This window comes from Lepidochelys olivacea (assembly GCF_965140295.1).
Source record: "Lepidochelys olivacea isolate rLepOli2 genome assembly, chromosome: 2".
NCBI classification, from domain to species: domain Eukaryota; kingdom Metazoa; phylum Chordata; order Testudines; family Cheloniidae; genus Lepidochelys; species Lepidochelys olivacea.
Window position 1 is genome coordinate 228,533,705 of NC_140412.1, and position 27,845 is coordinate 228,561,549.

Sequence of the window (27,845 nt, forward strand, 5' to 3'; positions counted from 1 at the left end):
CCGATCTTCTAAAATATTTTTATTAATGACTTTGGCACAAAGAGTACTAGTGTACTAATGAAATTTGCTGATGATACAAAATTGGGAGGAGATACAGAGGAGAATCGAAATAGAGGAACGTTTGGATGACCATGAAGACTGGAGTGACAGAAATGAAATGAAATTCAATAATACACAGTGCTAGGTCATGCACTTAAGGGCTAATAATAAGAATTTCTGCTACCGCTGGGTGCTCATTAGTTGGAAGTGACAAAACAGGAGGGAGACCTGGGTGTGTGGGTTTGATCACAAGATGACTGTAAGCCACGAATGTGATGTGGCTATGAAAAAGGCAAATACAATCCTAGGATATGTTAGGCAAGGCATTTCCAGTAGATGTAGAGAAGTATTAATGCCATTGTAAAGGGCACTGATAAGACCTCATTTGGAATACTGTGTACAGTTCTGGTCACCCATGTTCAAGAAAGATGACTTTAAACTGGAACAGGTGCAGAGAAGAGCTACTAGGATAATCAGGGGAATGGAGGGCTTATATTATGAGAGGATACTGGATGAGCTTTCCAGACTACTGTACCCCTTTCAGGAATCTGAATTGTCTCGCGGATCCCCAAGTTACACCTCACTTAAAATCTGCTTGCTTACAAAATCAGACATAAAAATGTCACAGCACACTATTACTGAAAAATTGCTTAGTTTCTCATTTTTACCATATGATTATAAAATAAATCAATTGGAATATAAATATTGTACTTATATTTCAGTATAAAGTATATAGAGTAGTATAAACAAGTAATTATCTGAATGAAATGTTAGTTATATTGACTTCTCTAGAGCTTTTTATGTACCCTGTTGTAAAACTAGGTAAATATCTAGATGAGTTGATGTACTTCCTGGAAAACCTCTGCGTACCCCCAGAGGTACGCATTCCCTGGTTGAGAGTCACTGTGATAGAGGGTATGATTGCTGTCTATAAATTCATTAGGGAGGTAAAGATCAGGAAGAGTGAATAATTATTTAAGCTAAAGGACAATGTTTACGCAAGAACAAATGGTATAAACTGGCCAGGAACAAATTCAGTCTGGAAATTAGAAGAAGGTTTGTAACCATGACAGTAGGGTAAGGTTTTGAAACCACTTCCCAATAAGATTTGTGGGAATGAACAACTCAATTAGTTTTAAGAGAGAGCTGGTCCAATTTATGACTGTAATTCTATGATGGGGTTGCTTGTGGTGATAGGGAGGAGGGCTCAACAGCCCTAGGGCTCGCTTCCGGATTATGTGTCTTATGTTCTTAAAAGATCATGCTTCAAGGTTTCAGCCAGGAATCTGCAGGGGTCAGGAAGGGATTTCTTTAGTCCATGGTTCACCCATATAGTCTGGGAGGGTTTCTTTTGTTTTTTAATTTCTTTCCTCTGAAGCATCTGGGATGGCTATGTCTGGACATTGGATAGGGACAGCCAGTGCTGTGAGGTGGTAATGAGCATTCTGTCTCTCAGGTGCATGGCTGGCTAGTTCTTGCTCACGTGCTCAGGGTAACTGATCACAATGTGTGGGGTTAGAAAGGAATTTCTCCCATGTCAGATTGGCAGTGACCTTGGAATGTTTTTGTTTGTTTTTTCCTTTGCAGCATATCAGTGTGGATCACATGCCAGGATTGTTTGGGTGTATCTCATTTAATAATTTCCCTGTCCCTGCGGGGGCCTCAGGCATTGGTGCATCTTGGTCCTTACTGTTCTCTGCCTGTGGCACATAAGCTAGTTTCCTGTGGGCTGTAATATTTTGGTCTAATTTCAGTTGTTGGGTTTAGTGTGCAGATGTTAGGTTGTTGGTGGCCTGTGATGTACAAGAGGTCAGACTAGATGATCTGGTGGTCCCTTCTAGCCTTAAGTCTGTGAAATATCCTTATCAGCTTGGATGATAGTGTAATGGCTTGTTTGTTAATGAGTCCCCACTCTGTGCTCTTTCAGTTAAGGGGTGAGAGAACTCTCAGTATACATATCTGAGATCCGAGTCTTCCAACAAATGGAACGCCAGACTTGATATTCCTTATATTTCTAAAGGCAACAAAACAAATAGAAAAGGTATTTAAAATTAAGCTGTCTTTTATACACCACAAAGAAGCAAAAGGGGGGAAAAAAGGCAGGCCCATGTTTTCCCTATTGCAAGTCACCTTTAAGTAAGATTTAAGATTAATGAAAGAATTGACATTTTAAAAATCAGGTTTATTTATAGAAATACATTTAAACCCATTTGGACCTTGAATTAGGCCTTTGGATCAAGTGTATGATCAAGTTATTCTCACCAGGAAGGAAGGTTGTACAACAGAAATTATTTCGGCCTGGTCCACACGTAAAACTTGTGCCAGCATATCTATGTCAATCGAATGTGATTCCCCCCACCCCCGCAACATACTTTTGTTCGGGGAACTGGTATAAGTTATACTGGCAAAAGAATTATTCTGTTGGTATAAGCTATTCTTTACTAGGACTGTGTGCCATTATTAAATATATCAGTAAACCTTTTCTAGCATAGACAAGGTGTTAGGCAACAATTGTGGGAGAGTTAGGGCTTGTCTTTGTGAAGACTTAGGCCATGTCTACAGTTCAATCTTTGGTTGACACAAGTTACAAAGGCATGCAATCACCAAAATTAGTATATCCTTCATGCTCCTGCATACTTGGTTTCTTGCAGTGCTACACGTACTGACCAGGGGTGGTCGTGTTTATGCAAAGTGCAGTGCACCACAAGTAGTTATCCCAGCCTGCCATACGCCACCATCTGGCTCAGTGCCTTTTGGAAAATGGTAGCAATGTATTATAGGGAAGAAATGAGTGGTAGAGACCTCTGGGAGCTAAGGATCAAGTTCCCATCGAGCAACTTGGTCCATCCATATCCCATATTTTTGTGTGTGCATTTTTTAAAAACCTGCCAACCTGTGTGGCACTTTTCAGCAGGGTGAATACAAATGAATTATTCTTTTTGAAAGTATCAAAAAAATTGATTTTTTTTATTTAAATCGAGATTTTTTTCCTTTTGTTGTTTAAATTATAATTGTTTCTTTTTAAAAATAAACTTGTTTAAAATGAAATCTGAATTGTTAAGGCCTAAATTTATTATTATCTCTTAAAACATTTGCATAAAAAATAAATATGCGGAATCCATGAGCCTCTATCAAAATCTTTGTGTTAAAGGCTGCTTTTCTATATAAAGAAAGAATCAGGGGGAAAATATTTAACTTTGAGGTCAGGCCAGGGGTGAAAGTAACACAGAAGACTTACCGGTATGGGAACCTGGCTTTGGGCCCCAGAAGATGCAGGGCCTCGGGCAGAAGGTGCGGGGCCTTGGGTAGAAAGGGGGTGGGGCTGAGGGGGTCAGCCTCCCCCAGCCAGCCCATCCGTGCTGCCTGGCTCACACTGCCTTAGGCTCCGGTGGCAATTTAAAAGGGCCCGGGGCTCTGGCCGCTGCTGTGGCGGGGGGAAAGAGGCAGCGATGTATGGGCTGGTAGTGGCGGCCACTTCTTACCAGGTCAAGCTTTATAAATATGGCACAATAAGTCAGCCTAAGTCATTTAGGAGAGTGTCTCATTTTTAAGAGACTTATGTGAGCAAAAACTTATCCTCCAGGCACTTTTACTTAGGAGTATTTGAAAAATTTCCTAGGATGACCTGAAATAATCAGTTTAATTCTCCGCTGAAAATTAATCCTCCTGATTAATATAAACTAAATATTTCTCCTTGTCATACAGTTAAAACATGAATATATACTACTAGAGTAAATGAAACAACAAATTCACACTACTGTGGTTCTTTTGGGTAATGTTGATTGCTAATTTGGCTCCTGAACCACTGAGATCTATGTATCACTGTGCTAGCCTATTTACTGCAGTGGTGCCTGCTGAAGTAATCACAGAGTAGTGTGGGGAAGTGTTCTACTGCTGTCATAAATATAAAGGGAAGGGTAAACACCTTTAAAATCCCTCCTGGACAGAGGAAAAAACCTTTCACCTGTAAAGGGTTAATAAGCTAGGATAACCTCGCTGGCACCTGACCAAAATGACCAATGAGGAGACAAGATACTTTCAAAAGCTGGAGGGAGGAAGAAACAAAGGCTCTTTCTGTCTGTGTGATGCTTTTGCCGGGGACAGAACAGGAATGGAGTCTTAGAACTTAATAAGTAATCTAGCTAGATATGTGTTTGATTCTGTTTTCTTTAAATGGCTGAGAAAATAAACTGTGCTGAATGGAATGTATATTCCTGTTTTTGTGTCTTTTTGTAACTTAAGGTTTTGCCTAGAGGGGTTCTCTATGTTTTGAATATAATTACCCTGTAAGGTATTTACCATCCTGATTTTACGGAGGTGATTCTTTTACTTTTTCTTCAATTAAAATTCTTCTTTTAAGAACCTGATTGCTGTTTTATTGTTTATTGTTTTTATTGTTCTTTTTTATTGTTCCAAGGGTTTGCATCTATGCAAATTGGTGAGGATTTTTATCAAACCTTCCCCAGGAAAGGGGGTATAGGTTTTGGGAGGATTTTGGGGGGAAAGACGTTTCCAAGCAGCTCTTTCCTGGTTATATATCTGTTAGATGTTTGGTGGTGGCAGCAATAAAGTCCAAGGGCAAAAGGTAAAATAGTTGTACCTTGGGGAAGTTTTAACCTAAGCTGGTAAAAATAAGCTTAGGGGGTTTTCATGCAGGTTCCCACATCTGTACCCTAGAGTTCAGAATGGGGAAGGAACCTTGACAGTTGCAGAGGAAGAAAAAAGGTTGCCATCCCTAGAGACCTTCTGGAGAGGATTGCAGAGTAACTCTATTAAAATTTCATTAAGATCTCTTAGGAGGATACAAGGGGCATCCTTATGTGTATAAAAAAAAAGATGTGCTTGCCCTCCCCCATCTAACTCAACAGGGGAATGAAAAGCAGATGCCAGCTCTACCTCTGTTTGTTATACCACTACCTTTTCTCATAGGAGTAAAATAATGAAAAGTCGATACCTGTGTCTTGTTAACTTGGGGCTGAGCTGGGCACCATCTTTACATTTAAACACTGTAAGAAAAAATGCATGCACACACTTACCCAGGGTTCCTTGCCCTTCATCAGACTCATCCATACTCGGCTGGTGGGACTGGCTAGACTATGGTCGAGTCTTGAACAGGTCCTGGCATGGCTAGACACACCTCTCCCCACGATTTCCCGCTCTTCCTCCTTTTTCTCCTCCTTCTCACTGTTCATGTAGGGCACTCTGGCTCCAGCAGGGTATCTACAGTAGTCTACAAGGTACTGGTGCAGTCTCTGCCACTCATGGTATGCAGCTCATTGTAAAAGAGACCGGTCTGCAGCTCCACACCAGATTGATGGTTAGCCTCCCTGGCCTTGTGGTACTTCTACAGCAGTTCTTTCTCTTTCATGTGTCATTGCTGCTGATCCCTCTCATACCCCTTTGCTTGCAACCGCTGTGCAATCTTTCAGAGATGTCCACGCTTCTATGGCTGGTCTGTAGCTGTGCTTGCACAGCCTCTTCTCCCCACAGGCCCAGGGGGCCCAGTACCTGCTGTCTACTCCCAGCAAAAGCGTGTCTAGTGTGTAGAGCTGTTATGGTTGGTTGGGCAGTTGCACACAACGAGGGAGAGCTGCTAGGCGTGCTTGTGAATTTGGGCAATCAGGAAAAGGCATTTCAAGAATATGGGGTTGTTTTAAAGGATGGTGGTGGCTTGTGGTTTCCGTGGCAGTGCAATTCATAATTGTGACCAGAGTGGTCACTGTTGGGCATTGCAGGCCAACTGCTGGAGAACTGTTAGGGTTGACATAGGTCACATAGTGTCTGCACTCTCACTGTGTTGATCTCAGTAGGTCTACCATCACTCAAGGCAGTTCTGGGACATGGTTTTACTAAGTCACTATAACAGGGCGCATACGTTGGCCAGAGACAAATTTCAGTGTAGATACATGCACTAACAGGACGACCAAAGGCAACTTACGTCAACCTAAGTTTGTAGTGTAGACCAGGTACTAGCATGCAGCAAGCCATGGTTGAATGTACAGCTCACTAGTTAGTCACACGCTAACTGGCTATGGGGACTCTGCTACCATGCACTAAAAGTTTTATAGTGTGCATTCTGGAACTTTTAGTATGTGGTAGCATTGTCCACATAGCCAGCTGGTGTGCGGCAAACTAGTACAGTTTGTCACACACTGGGGGTATTTCTACACCCTAGTGACACAGCTATGGTGCTGCAACTTTGCTGCTGTAGCGCTGTAGTGTTAATGCTTCCTAGATTGATAGAAGGGGTTTTTCTGACTTTACAGATAATCCACCTCTCTAAGAGATGGTGATAGAAGTTGATAGAAGAATTCCTCCATCGGCAGAGCTGCTATGTCTACACTGGATTTGGGTGGACCTAACTATATTGTACAGAGCACAAAATTTTTCACAGCCCTGAGCAATACAGTTAGGTCAACCTAAGTTTTATGTGTAGATCAGGCCTAGGTCTCTATGAAGACATAGCCTCTGATCTTTTGGCTGAAAGGAGCGAAAAATATAGGGTGGGAGAAAAGTTGGATTATTTTTAGTGTTTGGGAAATTGTTCTATTAACATAATTGACTGTTTTTAAGTCTTACTAATGAACCTTAATCTTTTCTCATTTTCAGTGGGTTCATTAACTGTAATAAGTCCACTGGAGTTGATCAGAACTAAAATGCAGTCTCGCCAATTATCTTACAAGCAACTACGTATATACATCAATAATACAGTGGCCAAAGATGGTTGGCGTTCGCTCTGGAGGGGGTGGAGCCCCACTGTTCTGAGAGATGTACCTTTCTCAGGTAAGGGTTTATCTCGCATCAAAGTTTGCGTTATGGAAAATACTTGCTTGTCAATTCCTTTACATTTTTTCCTTATACTTTGATAACATTATAGCATGTGGCTCTAAGTAAGGTTGAGAGTGCTTTACTATTCTAAGTGCTTTAAAATCCATATGCTTAATTGGACTGTCTTGAAATTTGCTGTGTCTCATGGGGATGTGGGGTAAGATGAAAGGTGCAAATTTGGGGTAACTTGAGCAAGGAGTTTCCCAGATATAGTCCTCCTAAAAAAAAAATGTTTACAGTATAACCTGCTTTTTCTAACTTTTTTTTGCACGTAGCTATGGTTCAAACTGTACTTCTGATCCTCCCCAAACTAATTTCACTCACTCACGATTTATCTATTTAGCTAATGCATGACACCTGCTGACCTTTTGGGGAAGCAATATTTCAAAAGCCATTGAGGGTTAAGTTTGTAACTCCAGCTCAGCTTAAGGTAAACTGATCTGCCAATGAGAGTGAAACGTGCATGTGCAGCAAGACTGGGTCTCTGTTGCAAATTAGAGACTTTGCAGACAGCCTGATGCCAGTAACTGAGTGGGCTCACTGTGATATGCTATGGCCATTGAACCTGACCAGCACGCAAAGTACTGTGAGTTTGAGTCCTATCCGTGGCAACTTTCAAAGCATGTGTGTTGTGGGTGTTACTTTCTGTCAACATTCTGCCCTTTTGGAGCCTTATTGGAAGTTTTGTCCAGAGAGCAATATTTCTGATTTAAGAACCAATATTTCAAAGTGCTCTAAGAGCTACATGCAGCATCTGATTTTACTTTTAGAAATCTTGCAAAGGAAAGTAGAATTAAAGAGAGAGAAGGTGAAAGACTCTCATAAGCAATTAGGATAATGTAATCAACTCATGCTTGTCAATGATTTCATGAACAATGGGACTGAATGTGATAAAAGAAAAGCAAGTCACTGAGTCATTTAGTCAAGGGATTACTAATATTCAGCCCCCCTGAAATAAGCTGCTAATAACATTTTTGGAATCTGATAACTTTTCTGATGCAAAGCAATGGAAGATCTAAGAATTCCTTCCTTAAATGTACAGCATGGACTGCCACTGAGACCAGCTACTGAACAGGACCAAGAATCAATTCAGAAATATTTCAAGTTATTGCACTACAAAAGCTTTTGTACCTCTGCTTATAGACAGTAAGACATCTGTGCGAGCTATAGCTTACTCAGAAATACTTCTGTGAATGAAACACTGATTATATTTATTATTATTAGAGGCTCTTGTGCAACCCAGTAAGACACCCCAGTGTTTCCACCTGTCTAGTGCAATGTTTGTTGTTTAATTGTAGTCTACTTCCATGACAGAGACATGTTTTTCAATTATTTTCTTATATGTTATCTGTTGAGCTTTTTCCCATCTTCTACCAAGTGGTGTCCAGTCAAGGGTTTGTCTAGGAATATGGTTTTTTGGCATCTGTACAACATTCCCAAACTACTTTAGCCTTCTCTCTTGAATTATTGTCTCTCTGCAGTCTGTTGGCCGATCCAACACATGATAGTTACTTTATCCTACCAATGAACACCAAGTATTCTCCACAAGTATCTGTGATGCAATGCGTTAAGTTTTCTGTTGTTGGCTTGTAGCATTTGCCAAGTTTCCAAAGCATATAACTCGGTGACATTATAGAACTTTATCTTGGTTCTTGTGTGAATCTCTGCAGTTTTCCAAATATTTGCCAATCTCAACAAAACTCCACTTGCATTCCCAATCCTTGTTTCCAACTCCTAATTGAGTTGGCCAGCAGCACTGATTGTGCTTCCAAAATATACACCTTGTTAACCATACCATATTTATCACTATCAATCACATAGTTACCATCATTGCTGACTCCTCTTTCAATGATCATGAATTTAATTTTCTTTTGGTTGATTCTTAATTCTGTTTTGGCAGCCTCACATTTGACATTGATAGTGGTGTTTTTCATGGCATCATCATTTGTGTCCAACAGAACACTGCCATCTGCGAAGTCAAGATCTTAAAGTTTTCCTCTACTCCACATAACTTCTGTATCTTCCTTTGATGTTGCTCCTCGCATCTCATGATCTGTCAATACAGAAAAGAAGGGGTTGTAAGATGCAATCTTTGCTGCCGTTCCAGTGATGATATCGAACCAATTGGTCTCTCCACTCTCTGTCCTTACATATCATTTTGAACCTTCATACAGCTTCTTGACTAGTGATTCTGTTTCTCTAGGAAGCGCAGGTTGTTTCTCCATGGTGACTCTCTATGAATTCACTCAAAAGTCTTGATTAAATCTATGACGTTTAAGAATAATCCTCTCTGGTAGGCAAGCCCTTTGCAATCAATTGTCTCAGGGCAATGATGTGATCTTCACACAGTCTTTTCAGTTTAAAGCCTGCTTGCTCATTATGCAGTTTTTCATTTATGACTACTTTTGATTCTGTTCAATAGTATACTGGAGAACAGTTTTCCAGGTTCTAGAAGTAATATTATTCCTCACCAGTTGTCACACATGAGTTGGTTGCCTTTCTTTGATAACTTATAGATGATACATTTCTTCCAGCCCACTAGGCAATGTTCTTTCTCTCAAATGCTATATTACAAAGTTCATGTACAGCCACATTCTCTCCAACTTAAAGCTCTTCAGCAGTAATCTTATCTTGACAAGATGCTTTGCTGTTTTTGAGCTGCTTAATTTCTTTCTCTGTTTCTGCTTCTGAAATTTCTAACAGTGAAATGTTTAATTCTTCACCTTCTTTGCATCCACCAACTGGAATTGTTGGTTGAGTACTTCAGATGTTCTTGTGGCACCTTAGAGACTTACAAATTTATTTGAGCATAAGCTTTCATGGGCTAAAACCCACTTCATCGGATGCATGCAGTGGAAAATACAGTAGGAAGATATATATATGTACATGGCAGAGGGGCATTGTGCCAGCAATGTACATTGTCCAGTTTGGCCAGTCTCTACCTAAAAGATTAAATGGACACAAATCAGATGTCAACAATTATAACATTCAAAAACCAGTCGGAGAACACTTCAATCTCCCTGGTCACTCGATTACAGTCCTAAAAGTCGTAATACTACAACAAAAAAACTTTAAAAACAGATTCCAACGAGAAACTGCTGAATTGGAATTAATTTGCAAACTGGATACCATTAACTTTGGCTTGAATAAAGACTGGGAGTGGATGTGTCATTACATAAAGTAAAACTATTTCCCCATGCTTATTTTTCCCCCTACTGTTACTCACACCTTCTTGTCAACTGTTGGAAATGGGCCATCCTGATTATCACTACAAAAGCTTTTTTGCCCCTCCTGCTGATAATAGCTCACCTTAACTGATCACTCTCGTTATAGTGGGTATGGCAACACCCATTGTTTCATGATCTCTGTCTGTCTGTCTATCTATCTAATGTTTTTTCTACTGCATACATCTGATGAAGTGGATTTTAACCCACGAAAGCTTATGCTCATATAAATTTGTTAGTCTCTAAGGTGCCACAGGTACTCCTTATTCTTTTTGCTGATACAGACTAACATGGCTACCACTCTGAAACCTGTCCGATGTTCTTGCTATCACTCCTTTTGTTCTGCTTCTTTTGTTAACAATCTTCCATCTTTCACTTTTACGATATAATTCTGACTCTGGAACCGGGATAAAAATTACTTACGTACCTGAAACAGTTACTTAGTCAACTCTCACTGACGCTTCTTTGGCTTCTGAAACTTTTTTAATCATGCCATTCTCTTTTGTCTTTCCAACATAACATCTTTACTACTTTCTCTTTCTCTATATACTGCCATTGCAATAGGGGGTGTTCTTCTTGGGTCACCTGTACTTGCCTCTTTTTTGGGGGGGCTTTTCTTTCCTCAGTCAATTTCCATTTACGTAGCTGTATCCATTCCCTTTTCCTTGATCTTCTTGGTTCTGGTGAAGTTGTGGCAGCTTCTTTGCAGACATCTCTGAAGCATGCCCATTGATGGACGTATCCTCCATGAACTTATCTAGTTCTTTTTTGAACCCTGTTATAGTCTTGGCCTTCACAACATCCTCTAGCAAGGAATTCTACAGGTTGACTGTGAGTTGTGTGGAAAAATACTTCCTTTTCTTTGTTTTAAACCTGCTTCCTATTAATTTCATTTGGTGACCCCTAGTTCTTGTATTATGAGGGGGAGTAAATAACGGTTCCTATTTACTTTCTCCGCACCAGTCATGATTTTATAAACCTCTATCATATTCTCCCTTAGGTGTCACTTTTCCAAGCTGGAAAGTCCCAGTCTTGTGAATCTCTCCTCATATGGCAGCCATTCTATACCCCTAATCATTTTTGTTGCCCTTTTCTGAACCTTTTCCAATTCCAGTATATCTTTTTTGAGATGGAGCGACCACATCTACATGCAGTATTCAAGATGGGGGTGTATCATGGATTTATATAGAGGCAATATGATATTTTCTGTCCTATTATCTATCCCTTTCTTAATGATTCCCAACATTCTGTTTGCTTTTTTGGCTGCTGCTGCACATTGGGTGGATGTTTTCAGAGAATGATCCACAATGACTCCCAAGATCTCTTTCTTGAGTGGCAACAGCTAATTTAGAGTCCATCATTTTATACGTACAGTTGGATTGTGTTTTCCAATGTGCATTACTTTGCATTTATCAACATTGAATTTCATCTACCATTTTGTTACCCAGTCACCCAGTTTTGTGAGATCCCTTTTTAATCCTTAACAGTCTGCTTTGGACTTAACTAACTTGAGTAGTTTTCTATCATCCGCAAATTTTGCCACCTCACTGTTTACCCCTTTTTCCAGATCATTTATGAATATTTTGAATAAGACTGGTCCTAGTACAGATGCCTGGAGGACACCACTATTTATCTCTCTCCATTCTGAAAACTGACCATCTATTCCTATCCTTTGTTTCCTATCTTTTAACCAGTTACCAATCCATAAGAGGACTTTCCCTGTTGTCCCATGACAGCTTACCTTTTGGAGGCCTTTGGTGAGGGACCTTGTCAAAGGCTTTTTGAAAATCTAAGTACACTATATCCACTGGATCCCTCTCGTCTACATGCTTGTTGACCTCCTCAAAGAGTTCTAGTAGATTGATGAGGCATGATTTCACTTTACAAAAAACATGTTGACTCTTCTCCAACAAATTATGTTCATCTATATGTCTGACAATTTTGTTCTTTACTGTAGTTTCAACCAGTTTACCCAGTACTGAAGTCAGGCTTACCGGCCTGTAATTGCTGGGATCACCTTTGGAGCCCTTTTTAAAAATTGGTGTCACATTAGCTATCCTCCGGTCATTGATACAGAAGCTAATTTAAATGACAGGTTACAGAATACAGTTAGTAGTTTTGCAATTTCACATTTGAGTTCCTTCAGAACTCTCGGGTCAATGCCATCTGGTCCTGGTGAGTTATTACTATTAAGTTTATCAATTTGTTCCAAAACTTCCTCTAAGGACATCTCAATCTGGGACAGTTTTTCAGATTTGTCACCTAAAAAGAATGGCTCAGGTTTGGGAATCTCCCTCAGATCCTCAGCTGTGAAGGCCGATGCAAAGAATTCATTTAGTGACTCTGCAATGGCCTTATTGTCCTTGAGTGCTCCTTTAGCACTTCGATCATCCAGTGGCCTCACTGGTTGTTTAGAAGGCTTCCAGCTTCTGATGTACTTAAAAAAAAATTTTTGCTATTTTTTGAGTCTTTGGCTAGTTGTTCTTCAAATTCTTTTTTGGACTTCCTAACTATATTTTTACACTTCATTTGCCAGATTTTATGCTCCTTTCTATTTTCCTCACTAGGATTTAACTTCCACTTTTTAAAGGATACCTTTTGCCTCTCACTGCTTCTTTAACTTGGTTGTTTAGCCATGGTGGCACTTTTTTGGTTCTCTTACTATGTTTTTTAATTTGGGATATACATTTAAGTTGAGCTTCTATTATGGTGTCTTTAAAAGTTTCCATGCAGCTTGCAGGGTTTTCACTTTTTGCGCTGTACCTTTTAATTTCTGTTTAACTAACTTCCTCATTTTTGTGTAGTCCCCCTTTCTGAAACTAAATGCTACAGTGTTGGGCTGCTGTGGTGTTTTCCAGGGATGTTAAATTTAATTATATTATGGTCACTATTACCAAGCGGTCCAGCTATATTCACCTCTTGGACCAGATCCTATGCTCCACTTAGGACTAAATCAAGAATTGCCTCTCCCCTTGTGGATTCCAGGACTAGCTGCTCCAAGAAGCAGTCATTTAAGATGTCAAGAAACTTTATCTCTGCATCCTGTCCTGAGGTGACATGTATCCAGTCAATATGGGGATAGTTGAAATCCCCCAATATTATTGAGTTTTTTATTTTAATGGCCTCTCTAATCTCCCTGAGCATTTCACAGTCACTATCACCATCCTGGTCAGGTGGTTGGTAATATATCTCTACTGCTATATTCTTATTATTAGAGCATGGAATTGTTATCCATAGAGGTTCTGTGTTACAGTTTGGTTCATTTAAGATTTTTACTTCATTTGATTCTACTCTTTCTTTCACATATAGTTTCACTCCCGCACCAGCATGACCTGTTCTGTCCTTCCGATATATTTTGTACCTTAGTATTACTGTGACCCTTTCATTATCCTCATTCCACAAAGTTTCTTTGATGCCTGTTATATCAATATCCTCTAGTTCGCCCATCTTCTTATTTAGACTTCTAGCATTGATATATAAGCACTTTAAAAACTTTTCAGCTGTCTACCATTACATGATATAATTGAATGGGACTTTGTTTCATTTGACTGTTTCTCATCAGATCCTACCTGTATTTTATCATTATCCATCCTCTCCTCCTTACAGGAACATAGAGAATCTGCATTAATAGATCCTCCCCTAAAGAATGTCTCTGTCCGAAACACGTGGTCCTCCGCACTTGTCGGCTTTCCTGCAGCACTTAGTTTAAAAACTGCTCTACGACCTTTTTAATTTTAAGTGCCAGCAATCTGGTTCCATTTTAGTTTCCCTTCACTCTTGTCCTGCGGATTTTTTCTGAGACATTGCCTTCACTGATTCCTCACTAGCCCCTAAAGACCACTGCCATGTGTGCCACCAAACAGATGACAATCCCCATGACAAGAAAATGCTTTTATGTTTCTCTACTGCTACAGAATTTAGTGCTGAAATCAGGCATAGTTGATCTTTCAGGGTACACATGCACCTCTCATCATTTACAGCAGCAATTCTGCCAGCCTGCTCCAGTTTATCCCACCTCCATTCACTACAGCTGCACCCAACTCAGTGAACGGTAGTTGGAATTGGAGGCAAAAAATGCTACAGTTGAAACGTGTGGAACACAAAACAATTGCACAGTATTGTAGTTGTTTCTCAGGTCTTTTTATTATGGAACCTAAACTAACTGAAGCATTCCCAGTGGCTATTTTGCCATCTTCAGGGGGAAGAGTTAAGGTCATGTTGAAGGGGTAGCATGTACCTTAATTTTGTATTTCCTGTTTTTCAGAGGGTTAAGTTAAGCTTAACACACTCTCTGCATCACGGAACAGCACAAAGCAACACTGGACAACCTTTGCTCTGTGTTGTAAAAGTTTTTGTTTATAAAATGTGAATGGGAAATAACACTGAAAATATACATAGAAATGTAACCATCTTTTTCAGTTAATTCATGAAGGGAAATTAATTTTAAAAAAAATCCTGTTATGTCTTAATTTTATAATCTGTAGGTTCTTACTTTTTACTTACATGGGAATTGCTATACTGGAACAGAGTAATGATTACCTAGTGCAGAGCACTTTCCATATGAAAATATTTACAATATGCTAAGGGACAGAAGGGGAAGAAAATGCCAAGTTGCCTAGAGAGGGTCACAGAATACACTTTTGCTCCCACATCCCTACTTCTTGTTGTTCTCTACTGGGCTGAGGAAACTTGTTTTATCGCATTTCATAGGGATAAAACTCTCAAACCACAAAACCAACAGATAGTTTCGTTATTCAGTCTCTATTCCTTGCAACGCTCAATTTGCATACCTCAGAGCCAGTAAATCACCTCATGCAAGCATGGAAGAATTTTAATTTTATTTTTCAGAATTAATCTGTCTTGGAACTGTATATAACACATCCTTTTAACTATAGACATGGAAGTTTGAAATAGGTTTTTGGAAATTCCCTACAGGAAATCCTGCCATCAACACAGATGTTAGGTGTATATGTGATTTTTGAGCTGCGAGTGTTAATTTGCTTTATCTACTTCAGTGGTTCTCAAAGTTTTGTACTGATGACACCTTTCACACAGCAAGCCTCTGAGTGCGACCTTATAAGTTAAAAACACTTTTTAATATATTTAACACTATTATAAATGCTGGAGGCAAAGCGAGGTTTGGGGTGGAGGCTGACAGATAACGACCCCCTCGTAATAATCTCGTGACCCACTTGAAGGAAACCTGTTTTCCTCAAACAGTTTTAGAACTATTATGCTGAAATCTTGGGCTGCCTTTCCAAAGTATTTGAAAGATTGTCTGGTTATCTGTGTAGCAATGTTCCAAGATGAACTCAGTGTCACTGTAAACCTCAAGTTCAAGTAGCATCAACATTTTTTTGTTTCCCACAGAATAATAGGCACTTTAGAGACCACCTTTATTGAGACTATCGTTCAGGATTCATAGATTCTTAGATATTTAGGTCAGAAGGGACCATTATGATCAACTAGTCTGACCTCCTGCACAACGTGGGCCACAGAATTTTACCCACCACTCCTGCAAAAAACCTCACACCTATATCTGTGCTATTGAAGTCCTCAAATCGTAGTTTAAAGACTTCAAGGAGCAGAGAATCCTCCAGTGATTTGTAATAGTGAATATCCCTTTGGCTGTGTTTTGAATTATGAGTATGGATGTGAGGAAGAGCAGAATGTGTACAGCCTTTTACAAAATACTCAGATTTTTTTTCACTCTAACAGAAAATGGATTATTTTTAAAATTGAAAATTTGTTGTAGACTTCGTTTTCAATAAGTGCAAATGCCTTTGTACTTTGTAGGAATTTGGTTTAGAAATAAAACTTTACAACCACATTTGGTGAAAGTGAAGTATGCAATTTTCTATTAATTTTAACAGTATATTGAATTATGGTTTCCTCTAGATAATGTGTGACAAGTATGTATGGGTGTGCAATTATGCACATTGAAATAAACCTAGCTGTATATACATATTCAGCCATTTATGACTAATAGTACACATTCAAGTAAATACACACTGTTTTCAATCTCTTGATCTGTCGCTTTTAAAAAAAACAAACAAACAAACAAAAAAACAGCACAGCTGTTGGTTGTGTGTCCTACTCATTCAGTTCTTTCATAAATATGAGGGCTACCACTTTCCTTCGTACCCTTCTTTTGATTTGTGCCAGTACTCTTCTTCCTTTCTCTTTCCCAGTCTCTTCTGTCTCCCTCCTTCTCTTTTTAAATTTGCATCCTTTTCTGTATTTCTTTCTCTTTCTCTCTCCCCTTTTTTGTTTTTGTTTGGATTTTTCTTCCCTTTCTTTGCTCTGGCATTCTGAGGGTAAGAGCATGCAAACAGTAACATTTTTAGATGAGTAAGAGATACAGAAAGGGAATGAATTAGTTCTTCTGTGTTTGGTACACAGATTTATGTTGCTTGTTGCAAGTTTCTGGTTTCAGAGATTTGTTTTGGTTTTTTTTTTTCTATCTCCATAGCAATGTACTGGTATCACTATGAACTCATGAAGAAGCAGTTGTGCAAGACATTTGATGCACATGAACCAACGTTTATGATCAGCTTTACTTCAGGGGCAGCAGCTGGCTCTGTAAGTCTGTTTCTGTTGCTGATATTTCTAAGCAAACTTAATCCCATCAGATGGGGTTCTCTCTATGAGTCCTCTCTCTCCAAAGTACTCTGCTCAATGGCATATCCTCTATCACACCACATGCTAACATGTCTTCATTTAGGATGTTTCTAATAAATAAACTGTTCAACTCATTGGGAGTTTGTATACGTAATTAATAAAGCACAAGGAGTGAAATTACATGAGATTCTCCCACAAATTGTGAATATGTTGTTGAACACAAGGCTAGAATCGTGTCTTTAGCTATACATAAAATGCAGTTATCTGATGATTAAAACATTTGAATTCTTATTGCTTTTATTTGTAAGTGAATCAAATTGGAAAATATGTAATAAAATGTTAAAGTAAAATACAAGTGTAAAAGATATCTAGGTAGTTTTGATTGGAAATCTTATTAAAACTTTTTTTCTGTTACTACAAATTTTAGCAGCCTGTTAAGTCATGGAGCCTGTAGCTGCAGTTAACAAAAATAAAATAAAGTATTGGCAGAGTTCAGGCAACAATCACAGCTGAAGTCTACAGTTAGCCGGAACTTTGCCAAAGCTGGCTATTATTTCCACATTACTTCAGTCATGTTAACTTGGTGAAAATGATTTGTTTGAAAAGAAGCACTATATGGGCAACAGTTAGGCCTCAAAATAACCCAACAGCAAAGCTAGAATATGCTGTTTTCAGATACTTGATAGCTTTTAGATCTATTTTAACATATACATAGTATAAATGCTGCCTTTTCACTTTTTCTAACAAAGACAACATGATGTGTGCCTGGTGGGGAGGGGGAGTTAATGATATTCAAAGTATTCTCATCCTTTTCTGCGTGTTTACATTTTTAAGATATGTGGCTATTAGACCTAATTTGTTTTTAAACTCACAACTTCATTTCAAGATCATTATCAACATAATGAGATGGTGGAATCACAACCTCTCAGGAAACTCAGTTGATTGTTACATGGTTGACTTCAGTTTATTTGGACAATTTACAGTAAGCAGCAATCATGTGAAAATACTGTTGTCTTGATATTTTTAATCATACTTTAAAAATAATTCTGTTTCACAAGTATTTTTTTTACAGATGATAAACACAGCATTGTGATTAGTATAGCCATGAAGTATTTTCTGTAGCATATATGTGTACTGTATGTTCATACTCAACGAAAAGAAAAACAGTTCAGGATTTTTAAAATGAATACTTTTTAGTAGCTATCTAATGTTTAAAAACTCTTTTAAATATATATAATCAAGTGAGGGAATACCAAACCACCTGTGGGTACGTACAATAGCAGACTTTGTTTTGGTGGAGAGACCTCATAGTTGAAATTGCAAAATAAACTGTAGTGTATAGAGTACTGTAAAGCAAAATCGAAAGTGTTTGATCATGGACAAAGCACACACCTCAGTATAGTCACTTTTTCCCTGAGGTTTTACAATCTAAATCCAGATCCCCCGGTGATGCACTGGAATAGAAGTTAGTGGATCCAGTTTCAGGATTAGGGCTTGAAAGACAAACAAATGACAAGAAACACCAGGAATCTAGAAGAAGGAGATACTGGAACTGGGGTGCCACTGAGCCCTCTGACCCACTAGCCTGGGCTCCCTCTCACACTGTGCTGCTGTGACAAGCTGCAAAGCCCTCCAGCCTGCACTTTCACCAGCATTCACAAGATGGAGTCCAGAATCATTTGGCCTGGTTACATGTAGAGTCATAGCAGCCATTGCTTACAGGCTGTCTGGAATGTTCACAGGAAGGTTAAGTTCTTCCAGGGTCCATTGCCTTTGCTGATGGGCCATCAGCACTGTCTGGCTTCTTCATTGTTGTACCAGAAAAGCTAACTGTGGGTGTCACCCAGAGTAAGCACGATTTGAAATACGGATACATAGTCAATATTCCTAACTTTAGAGACAAAAATGATACATGCATACAATTAGGATAATCCTATTCAGCAAATCATAACTTTTCCAATGACACCTCACATGACCCGTCTTGCATAAAATGCATCATAATTATGCTTTAATACCATAATATCACTATGAAGATATGGGGTGCAGTGTCATACTGTGGTTTAACCTTCTGTTTGTGTATCTTGCACAAATAGAAGACCTATTACTTTTCTTGTGTTTGTTATTGCTGCAAGCTATATATACAGATAAGCAGCATCTTCCAGAGCTTATACCAGAATTTAAGAACAGGCCTACATTAGGAGCACTTTGCCAATATAGCTGTGCCAGTATACTATTCCAGCAAAACACTCCTAGTGTGGATGCACCTTCTGCTGCAATACTGTGTTTTTTGTTATAGCTTTTATTCCAGCTCCCCTGAACAAAATAAGCTATACTAGCAAAAGTGCAGTTTTGCTATGTTAACTGCCTCTATACTAAGGGCTCTTGCTGGCACAGCTCCGTCAGACAAGGATCCGTCTCATCACACTCCTGACTGACTTCGTAGTGTAAAACTTTGTAGTGTAGACCTGGCCTAAGTAAGCAATCCACATGTTAGTTTTGCAGAGAAAGTGTACCTCAACTATGAGGTCTACTGTCCAAGTTGGTTGTGAAGGGCACTTGAGTAATGCACAACAGACAGGCATTTATGCTAAAATGGAAACTTTTACAACTGTCCGGTTCAGTACAAAAGAAGAAACCACTTTGGTTCCCATCCCTGCTTCCATTGGAAGTCTTTATGAGAGGGATTGGGCTCTTTGTGCATTATGCATAAATTTATATCATGTCAGTAATGTATACAATCTAAGTTTTCTAAGCAGCTATTCTATTTTGTGTATTTAATGAGATTTAATTTTGGCTTGCTTCACGGACTTGTTAAATAAAGTGATATATATGACCATAGTAAATCTATGTTTAAATTATAACCAACTTACTTTATGGCGTAAGCTTGATGATGCTATCACATTTTACGTGAAATATTAATAAAGTCTGTTTACTCTTTAATAGATTGCAGCTACAGTAACTTTGCCATTTGATGTGGTGAAAACACACAAACAAACTGAAATTTGGGAATATGAGACCTTAAACTGTAAGTTCTTTGGAATTAGATTACTGCACATTCTTTACATTTTAAATTACCTCAAGAGCTATCTTTATCTATCATTCCACTGTTCAAAGGTGAAATTCTCCCCAGCACAGAGGGCTCATATAAAGTTGACTGCACCACTTATGTCTTATTGGGGGGCTTAAATGGGAAGAAGAGCCATTGTTGGCCTTGTGCACTGCAGTGCATATTGCTAATTGGAAGTAATAAAGATGGGAAATCTTAAAACATAATTCTGTTTAGTTACATAGATTTCTTGTGTGGATTTTAAATCTTCCCCATATCCTTTCTCCTATGATGTATTTCAAAACTGTAATTTCCCCTGTTCTGTTTTCCATGTGCTGTAATATTTTCTGGAATACTTCATGGGAACTGTTCTATTTTATGTATTTTTAATGACTTGGAGGAGGGAAAAGATGAGCTGGTGATGTTTACTGGCAATACTGTTTCAGTTAATAAAAACTGTAGAACATTGTTGTATGTCTAACTTGACATGAGTAAGCCTTCATTTCTCAGAGGGTGTGAATGGAAGATTAAGTTGTCGATAAGGATGTAATAAGTATTAGGCTGGAGTCATTCTAGCGAAGATAGGTTTCAGAGTGGTAGCTGTGCTAGTCTGTATCAGCAAAAAGAACGAGGAGTACTTGTGGTACCTTAGAGACTAACAAATTTATTTGAGCGTAAGCTTTCGTGGGGTAGAGCTTTAGCCCACGAAAGCTTATGCTCAAATAAATTTGTTAGTCTCCAAGGTGCCACAAGTACTCTAGCTAAGTTAAGCAGGAACACCCTGGTACTAGGGACAATGGACAAGATAAGCCTGGAATGTAGACGTCAGGTTATAGTGAACTGCATATGGAGAGAGCATGCTGTACAGGGATTAGTTCCTGAAAAGCAACCAAGCCAAGCATGAAGTACGTGATATAACATGTAGTAAGAAATGCAGGTGTTTAGTAAATATGTATATAAGTTTGGTTGTGTAACTTGGTTTTGTGATGTACCCTGCATCCTATGATTGAGCCTGGCCAGCTTGGGCCTAGTGTTGCTGAATGCTAAATAAAAGTATCTGAGTGCTGAATTCTGGAGTCGAACTGAGTGGAAGAGGGTTTCAGGGGATCCTAATATTTATCCAAATTAAATGCAACTCTTATGAGGCAAAAATTTTTAAGTTTCTTCTATAAACTGAACTTGAACAATGTTCTGTGGAAAAAGTCTTTGGAGTTGACAGGAATAATATGATAAAATTGTTTGCATATCTAACCCCACCCACCCTGTTAGAAAATAGGAATGTCAACACTAGCTCTCCTTAAATATTTTTTGGATAAAGACTTTTATCCAAAAAAGTCTACATTGTTCTCAAGTGGTTTTTTTAAATCTTCACTTTTTAATGGGGTCTACAAAGAAAAGACAAATGAGAAATGGGAGCATAATGGTAAAATATGTAGTAGTGCATACTCCAATAACTTAAAGGGATGGGTAAGACAAAAAGCCTTTTTTCCCATCCCCATTTTAACTCTTGGTCACCGTTAACTTAAGGCAGTGTATTCAGCGTATAAATATCTGTTTTTGTCAATCATCTGGGGTCTGGATCATCAGTGAAAGACTCCCATTAACTTTAATGGCTACTGAATCAGGCCTTTACTGTGAGATAATCAAAGACTGAATTTACTTTGTTAGGAATCCATCTGTTATGAAACAGATTTGAGCAGCCTAATTCAGAATCATATAGTTACACAGAAGCTCTCTCTAGAAAATAAAGTGGAAATGGTAGACGTTTCTTTTAAAACTGTGGGAGAGGATATTCTTAATTTCAAGCTAGTAAAAAAAGAATTCTGATTACTTTGCCTATAGAATCATAGGGCTGGAAGGGACCTCAAGGGGTCATCTAGTCCAGTCTCCAGCACTCAGGGTAGGACTAAGGATTATCATTCTAGACAATCCCTGACAGGTTCTTTCTAACCTGCTCTTAAAAATCTCCAATGATGGAGAGTCCACAACCTCCTTTGGCAATTTATTCCAGTGCTTAGCTGCTCTAACAGGAGGTTTTTCCTAATATCCAACCTAAACCACCCTTGCTGCAGTTTAAGCCCATTGCCTCTTGTCCTAACCTCAGAGGTTAAGGAGAATAATTTTTCTCTCTCCTCCTTCTAACAATCTTTTATGTATTTGAAAACCGTTATGTCCCCTGTCTTGTCTTCAGACTAACCAAATCCAGTGTTTTCAATCTTCCCTCATAGGTCATGTTTTCTAGATCTTTAATCATTTTTGTTGCTCTTCTCTGGACTTTCTCCAGTTTAACCACATCTTTCCTGAAATGTGACACCCAGAACTGGACACAGCAGAGGCCTAATCGTCACGGAGTAGTGCAGAAGAATTACTTCTCCTGTCTTGCTTATGACACTCCTGCTAATATATCCCAGAATGATGTTTGCTTTTTTTGCATTACAGTTACCCTGTTCACTCATATTTAGCTTGTGATTCACTATGACCCCAGATCCCTTTCTGCAGTACCTACTCCTAGGCAGTCATTTCCCATATTGAATGTGTACAACTAGTTGTTTCTACCTAAGTGGAGTACTTTGCATTTGTCTTTATTGAATTTCATCCTATTTACTTCAGACCATTTCTCCAGTTTGTCCAGATCATTTTGAATTTTAATCATATCCTCCAAAGCACTTGCAACCCCTCCCAGCTTGGTATCATCCACAAACTTTATAAGTGTATTCTCTATGACATTATCTAAATCATTGATGGAAAATACTGAACAGCACTGGATCCAAAACTGATCCCTGAGGGACCCCAATCAATATGCCTTTCCAGCTTGACTGTGAACCACTCATAACTCTCTGGGAATGGTTTTCCAACCAGTTATGCACCCACCTTATGGTAGCTCCATCTAGGTTGTATTTCCATAGTTTATTTATGAGAAAGTCATGCAAGACCGTATCAAAAGTCTTACTAAAGTCAAGATATAGCACATCTACCACTTCCGCCCCCATCCACAAGGCTTGTTACCTTGTCAAAGAAAGCTATTATGTTGGTTTGACACAATTTGTTCTTGACAAATCCATGCTGTTACTTACCTTATTATTTTCTAGGTGTTTGTAAATTGATTGCTTAATTATTTGCTCCATTATATTTCCCGGTACTGAAGTTAAGCTGACTGGTGTAATTCCCTGAGCTGTCCTTATTTTTCTTTTTTAGGTGGGCATTATATTTGCCCCTTTCCAGTCCTCTGGAATCTCTTCCATGACTTTTCAAAGATAATCACTAGTGGCTCAGATACCTCCTCAGTCAGCTCCTTGAGTATTCTAGGATGTATTTCACCAGGCCCTTGTGAATGGAACATATCTAACTTGTCTAACTAATTTTTAACTTGTTCTTGCAAAGCTAAGACTTAAAATGTAGATGGCCAACCAGAAAATATGGCTGTCCTAATGTTTAGGCTGGGGTGTCATTACCTCAAGTAAACTATCTTTTGTTGTTGGTTTGATCGTCCTAAGGCATTTCTCTTCAGGTTGCTTGTTCCATTTTGGACAATTGTGCCAAGGTTTTTAATTTTAATTCTTTTCCAGTGTGTGTCTTTCTTTGTTGGTCATATGTTTTATCAATTTAGTATACATTAAAATGTCACTGCAACCACCACTTTGAGTCAGAAGTGAGAATGTAATAACTTATTTTGAAATTCATGTAAGTAGTCTAGTTAGATTAACATCTAGTTTGAAATTTAGCTTTGCTCATCTAGAATAGCACTAGTTTAGTCTTTCACTAGGACTGGTTGCTGTTGCAGTTGAATGTTCTCTGTGACTGCATCCAGAAGTGTGTTGTGTTCCGTGTCCCCTTTCGAGTCAGGGCTGGAAAGCACCTTCAGCTGAGCCTCATATTTCCTTCAATTCTGAAGAGCACTTTTGCTGCATATATGAGTGTTGGTTTGTTTTGATTAAGTTTGTTTGTCATCTGCAAGCCCTTTTCCTCTCTGGGCCCTGTGACAGCAGCTGATTCAAGTGACACAAAAACTGTTTCTTCAAAGTATATCTGTTTGTCAAAAGGAATACAGGGTCTAGGAAAATGGGTTTGTGACCGGGGTCCCAGTGGGGGCCAGCTGAGGTAACTCGATTAGGGTGAATTGCAAAGAATGGGGCAGATAATTCCCAAAGCTGGTGGATATTTTCAATACTTAGATTTACCAAACCAGTATAAAACAGCTTCTTTATTACCTCCCTGGTTGCCCAGAAACCAACAATACAGTTCCCTCGAAGTAACCCAGCCTTAGGCCTCCATCCAGGTACCCAAGTCCAATATGGTGAAGATTGTAGGTAAATCTCTGCATTAAGCATCTTTGCATAACTGTGTATCATTTTCATATGACTTTGTATTATGCCTCTTCATATAACCTTGTATTAAGTCTTTCCATATATAACCTCTGTTTTCATATAACTTTGTATCAAGTCCTTTGATATAGGAACTTTGTATCAAATCCTTATATAGAAACTTTGTATTGAGCCTTGGTATAATGTTATAGTCCCTAAGGATAGTTAAGGTAGAAGAAAAATGTCTTTTCGCTAGGAGTAGAACATGATCTCTCCCCTTTTAATCAATTCCCCTGTTGAATGAATGAGGTATGAATGAGTAAGGCGTGGAAGGCAAGCACCTCCAGACAGCTGCAACAGTTGGAGAGGGGATGGAAGCCGGATGCAAGAACAATAGAACCTGTCAAGTGGGCTCATTAAAGAAGATCAGACATATAGACGGCCTTGGGAGTTAGAAGCGAGCACCTTCTTTTGAAAACACCCTCTTTGAAAATAAATGTGGCAGCATTAAGACAACACCCTGAAGGAAGCGCCACAGATGACCTACTGACACAGACACAGATTTTGTATCTGGTATAGATTTGCATGAGAGGGAAGCTGCTATAAATGTGAGATGTCTTGCAGAGGACCCCGGGTCTCATCTTGTCAACATCAGCGCATCGATCCGGATCGACAGAAGCCCAGTTCCACCCCTCTCCCATCCAACTCATCTGACCAGTGAAGTTAAGGGGAGCAACTAGTTGGTAACAACAAGAAGACAGAGTGTGTTTGTGTGTGTATGTGATTGCATGAGTGTAATATATATCATATGCATATGATAGAGTATTGATTGATACATGTATTACCAGTAAATGTGGCGCTTTGCCTTATCCCCCCCAAAAAGATCCTATGCAGTACTTTAAGTACAACAAGATTTCTGAAAATTTTATTTCATCAAATAAAAGAAAAGGTTCTACCAATCGCAAAGGATTGGATACGTTACCTCCCAGGTTATTGAATATTTCAGATCTTTCCCAAATACGCACATACAGCCAATTCTTATTAACTAAACTAAAATTTATTTTAAAAAAGAGAGAAAGTGAGTATAGTTAAATCAATATACATACAGACATGAGTTCAATTTTTGAGGTTCATATTCATAGCAAAAATGGTGACCTTTGTTGTTTCAAAGAGTTCCTTTAGAATTTAGTTCATAGGTTATAGTCCAATGTCTGATATCACCTTCAGGGAGTACCAGCATAACTGGGACCTCAATATTGTGACTCAGGCTTCCCCGATGAAGCTTAAGCAGATCTGAGATAAGAAGGATTGGGACCCAAGGATCTTTTATACAATTTCAGGACTTCTTTAACAAGTCGGAGTCCCTCACGGAACAGTAGTAATCAGGGTGTCTTTGAAGTGGGTCAATCACCAGTACTTAGCAATACGAATTAACATAAGACAATTGCCTGTTCTTCCTCCATTCACAGATTATTTGGTATACATTTCAAAGAGAGATGAACACAGAGATATCCTGTGTTTACAATTCATTTAAATGCTAGGATGATGTTGTTCTTCGAGTGCTTGTTTATGTCAATTCCAGTCAGGTGTGTGTGCGCGCACGTGCACAGTAGCCAGAAGATTTTTCCCCTAGCAGCAATCATAGGGTTGGCCTGGGCTCCCCCTGGAGTCATGTCTTCGTGGCATCCAATATAGAACCCTGCACCCCCTCAGTTCCTTCTTACCGCCAGTGACGATAGCTGGAACTTCCCCTTGCTCTTCTCTTGCTTCGGCAAGTGGAGTAGCAGTACTTTATATGCTGTACATAGTTAGCTTCCACTAACTTGTATAGTTTAGTTTAGTAGTTTCTTTATAAGTTTTAGTTACGGGGGGTCCCACCTCTGTTTCCTTCCCCATTTGTTACTGGGGAATGCTGCAATCCCTGGGCTTTAAGACTTGCCAGATCTGCACGAAGCACATGCCAAAAAGTGACCCTCCCCCCACACATCCTGCTTAAGGTGCGTTGGTGAGTCACCAGATGCAAGATCTGTCAGGAGTTCCGACCGAGAACCATTAAAGAGAGGGAGCAGCATCTCAAAAATCCTCCTTATGGCAGCAGCTGTCCGACCTCACTCGGATCCAAGCACCGGCGATCCCAGTATGTAGCACCCAGCATCCGGTGCTAAAGAAAAATGCCGGCAAGGAAGCTAGGCACTGTCATGGAACCTCTCAGGGTCATTCCAGCCTTCGGCACCAGTCCCAACTGCTGGCGCAGAAGAAAAAGAGGTTGGAGAGTGGTCGATCTTACTCGGTAAAACCCAGAGACCAGCCACCAGTGGCACCTCAGTCGGGTCATGGCTCGGGAACTCAGAGTGGGGCCACGTTGACTCCTGCCCAAGCGAGGCAGTCAAGTCCAGGCCTGTCTCACTCACCGCACCCATCAGAGCATCTACCACTCCCTTCCACCCCAGAGGCTTCTGAGGCAGCACAGAACCTATTGAAGCTCACGGTGCTGTTCTCACCACCAAGACAGGACAGTGTCTCAGCACCGCAGGTTCCATCTGGACCCCCTCCCCCCATGCATTCTAAGGGCAAGCCAGCGATAATGGCACGCTGAACCCCATCACATTCAGCACCCATCTGCTCCAGCTCCGCCATCCAGAGAGTGCAGTCAATCCCCTGCTTCTCTATGCTCTAACTCAAGAGGAGCAGTGCCTCCCTGGCCATCCTACTCAGAGTTGGACTCATACCACTCCAATTATAGCAGGAGCAGAAGATCCTCCTCACGGCACCATAGGCAGTCCCACCCGATGCAGTGGGCCCCTCAGTGGCAAAATCCATAGCAGTGACCCTTTTGATCTCCGTGGGCTTCCCATCAAGCCCAGGGTCAGAGCCAGGGGTCCTGCTCGGGTGCAGCATCAGTGGCCTCCGCAACAGTTGTTCCACCATGATTGGCACCAGAGCCAGTGCATCAGGCATTAACACTGGCACTTGTGGTGCCATTCTAGGCACCAACCGCTTTGGCACCGGAGGTATCAGAGGCCCCAGTTGCAGCTTCGGTGCAAGACACTCTCGGCACCGATGATGGCACTGGCACCACCTCCGTCATTAACACCAGCTGCCACGGCACCCACAGGAACCCCGGCGTTCATGCTGCACCAGGTGCCAGCACCCGCGGGGGGCCCGAGGTCAGCACTGATACACCTGTGCCTGTCACACCTGCAGGACCAGACCAACCTACTGCTTTTTCCATGGGGTCAAGAGATTTCTCAGGTGGGATGGTAGGGAGCAACCACCTACCCTGGTGGTCTCCTCCTCACCAAATGAGGCACTAGCGGGCACTTCAGTAGCCCCAGCTCTGGAAGACTCCAGAGTGTTGCAGCAGTTGCTGCGCCGGGTCGCCAGGGTCTGGGCATTAAGGCGGAGGAAGTTGTGGATGATGCAGACCCTATGGTGGACATCCTGGCTCCCTATGGCCCCGTCCGTATCACCTTACCACTAATAAAAAACGGACATGACCAAGACCCTTTGGCAGACTCTGACCTCTCTGCCACCTATGGCCAAGCACAATAAGCACCTCTATTCCAACTCCCCAGCCTGATTCCCTGGTGGTGGATGCTGCTAACCAGCAGGAAAGACAAGGATTTCAAGGCCCTTCACCCAAGAATAGGGCTGCCAAAAATTAGACCTTTTTGGGCAAAAAGTTTACTCCACAGAGGGACTGCAACTCCGTATATCCAACCAACAGGTCATCGTCAGCAGATACTCCTACAATGCTTGCTTGGCGATGGCAGAATTTATGGAGTT

The 27,845-nt window shown here is 40.1% G+C and overlaps 1 protein-coding gene across 5 annotated transcripts in view; it reads left to right on the forward strand.

Moving 5' to 3' along the window:
• Positions 1 to 27,845, forward strand: part of SLC25A40 (solute carrier family 25 member 40) — a 79,779-nt gene that overhangs the window by 28,323 nt on the left and 23,611 nt on the right. For all 5 annotated transcript variants that reach the window (XM_084619770.1, XM_084619769.1, XM_084619767.1 and 2 more), the window contains 3 exons: positions 6,649 to 6,822; positions 16,564 to 16,673; positions 19,656 to 19,737. In XM_084619770.1, coding sequence (XP_084475896.1) covers positions 6,649 to 6,822; positions 16,564 to 16,673; positions 19,656 to 19,737 — 366 coding nt within the window. The remainder of the gene's footprint in view (positions 1 to 6,648; positions 6,823 to 16,563; positions 16,674 to 19,655; positions 19,738 to 27,845) is intronic.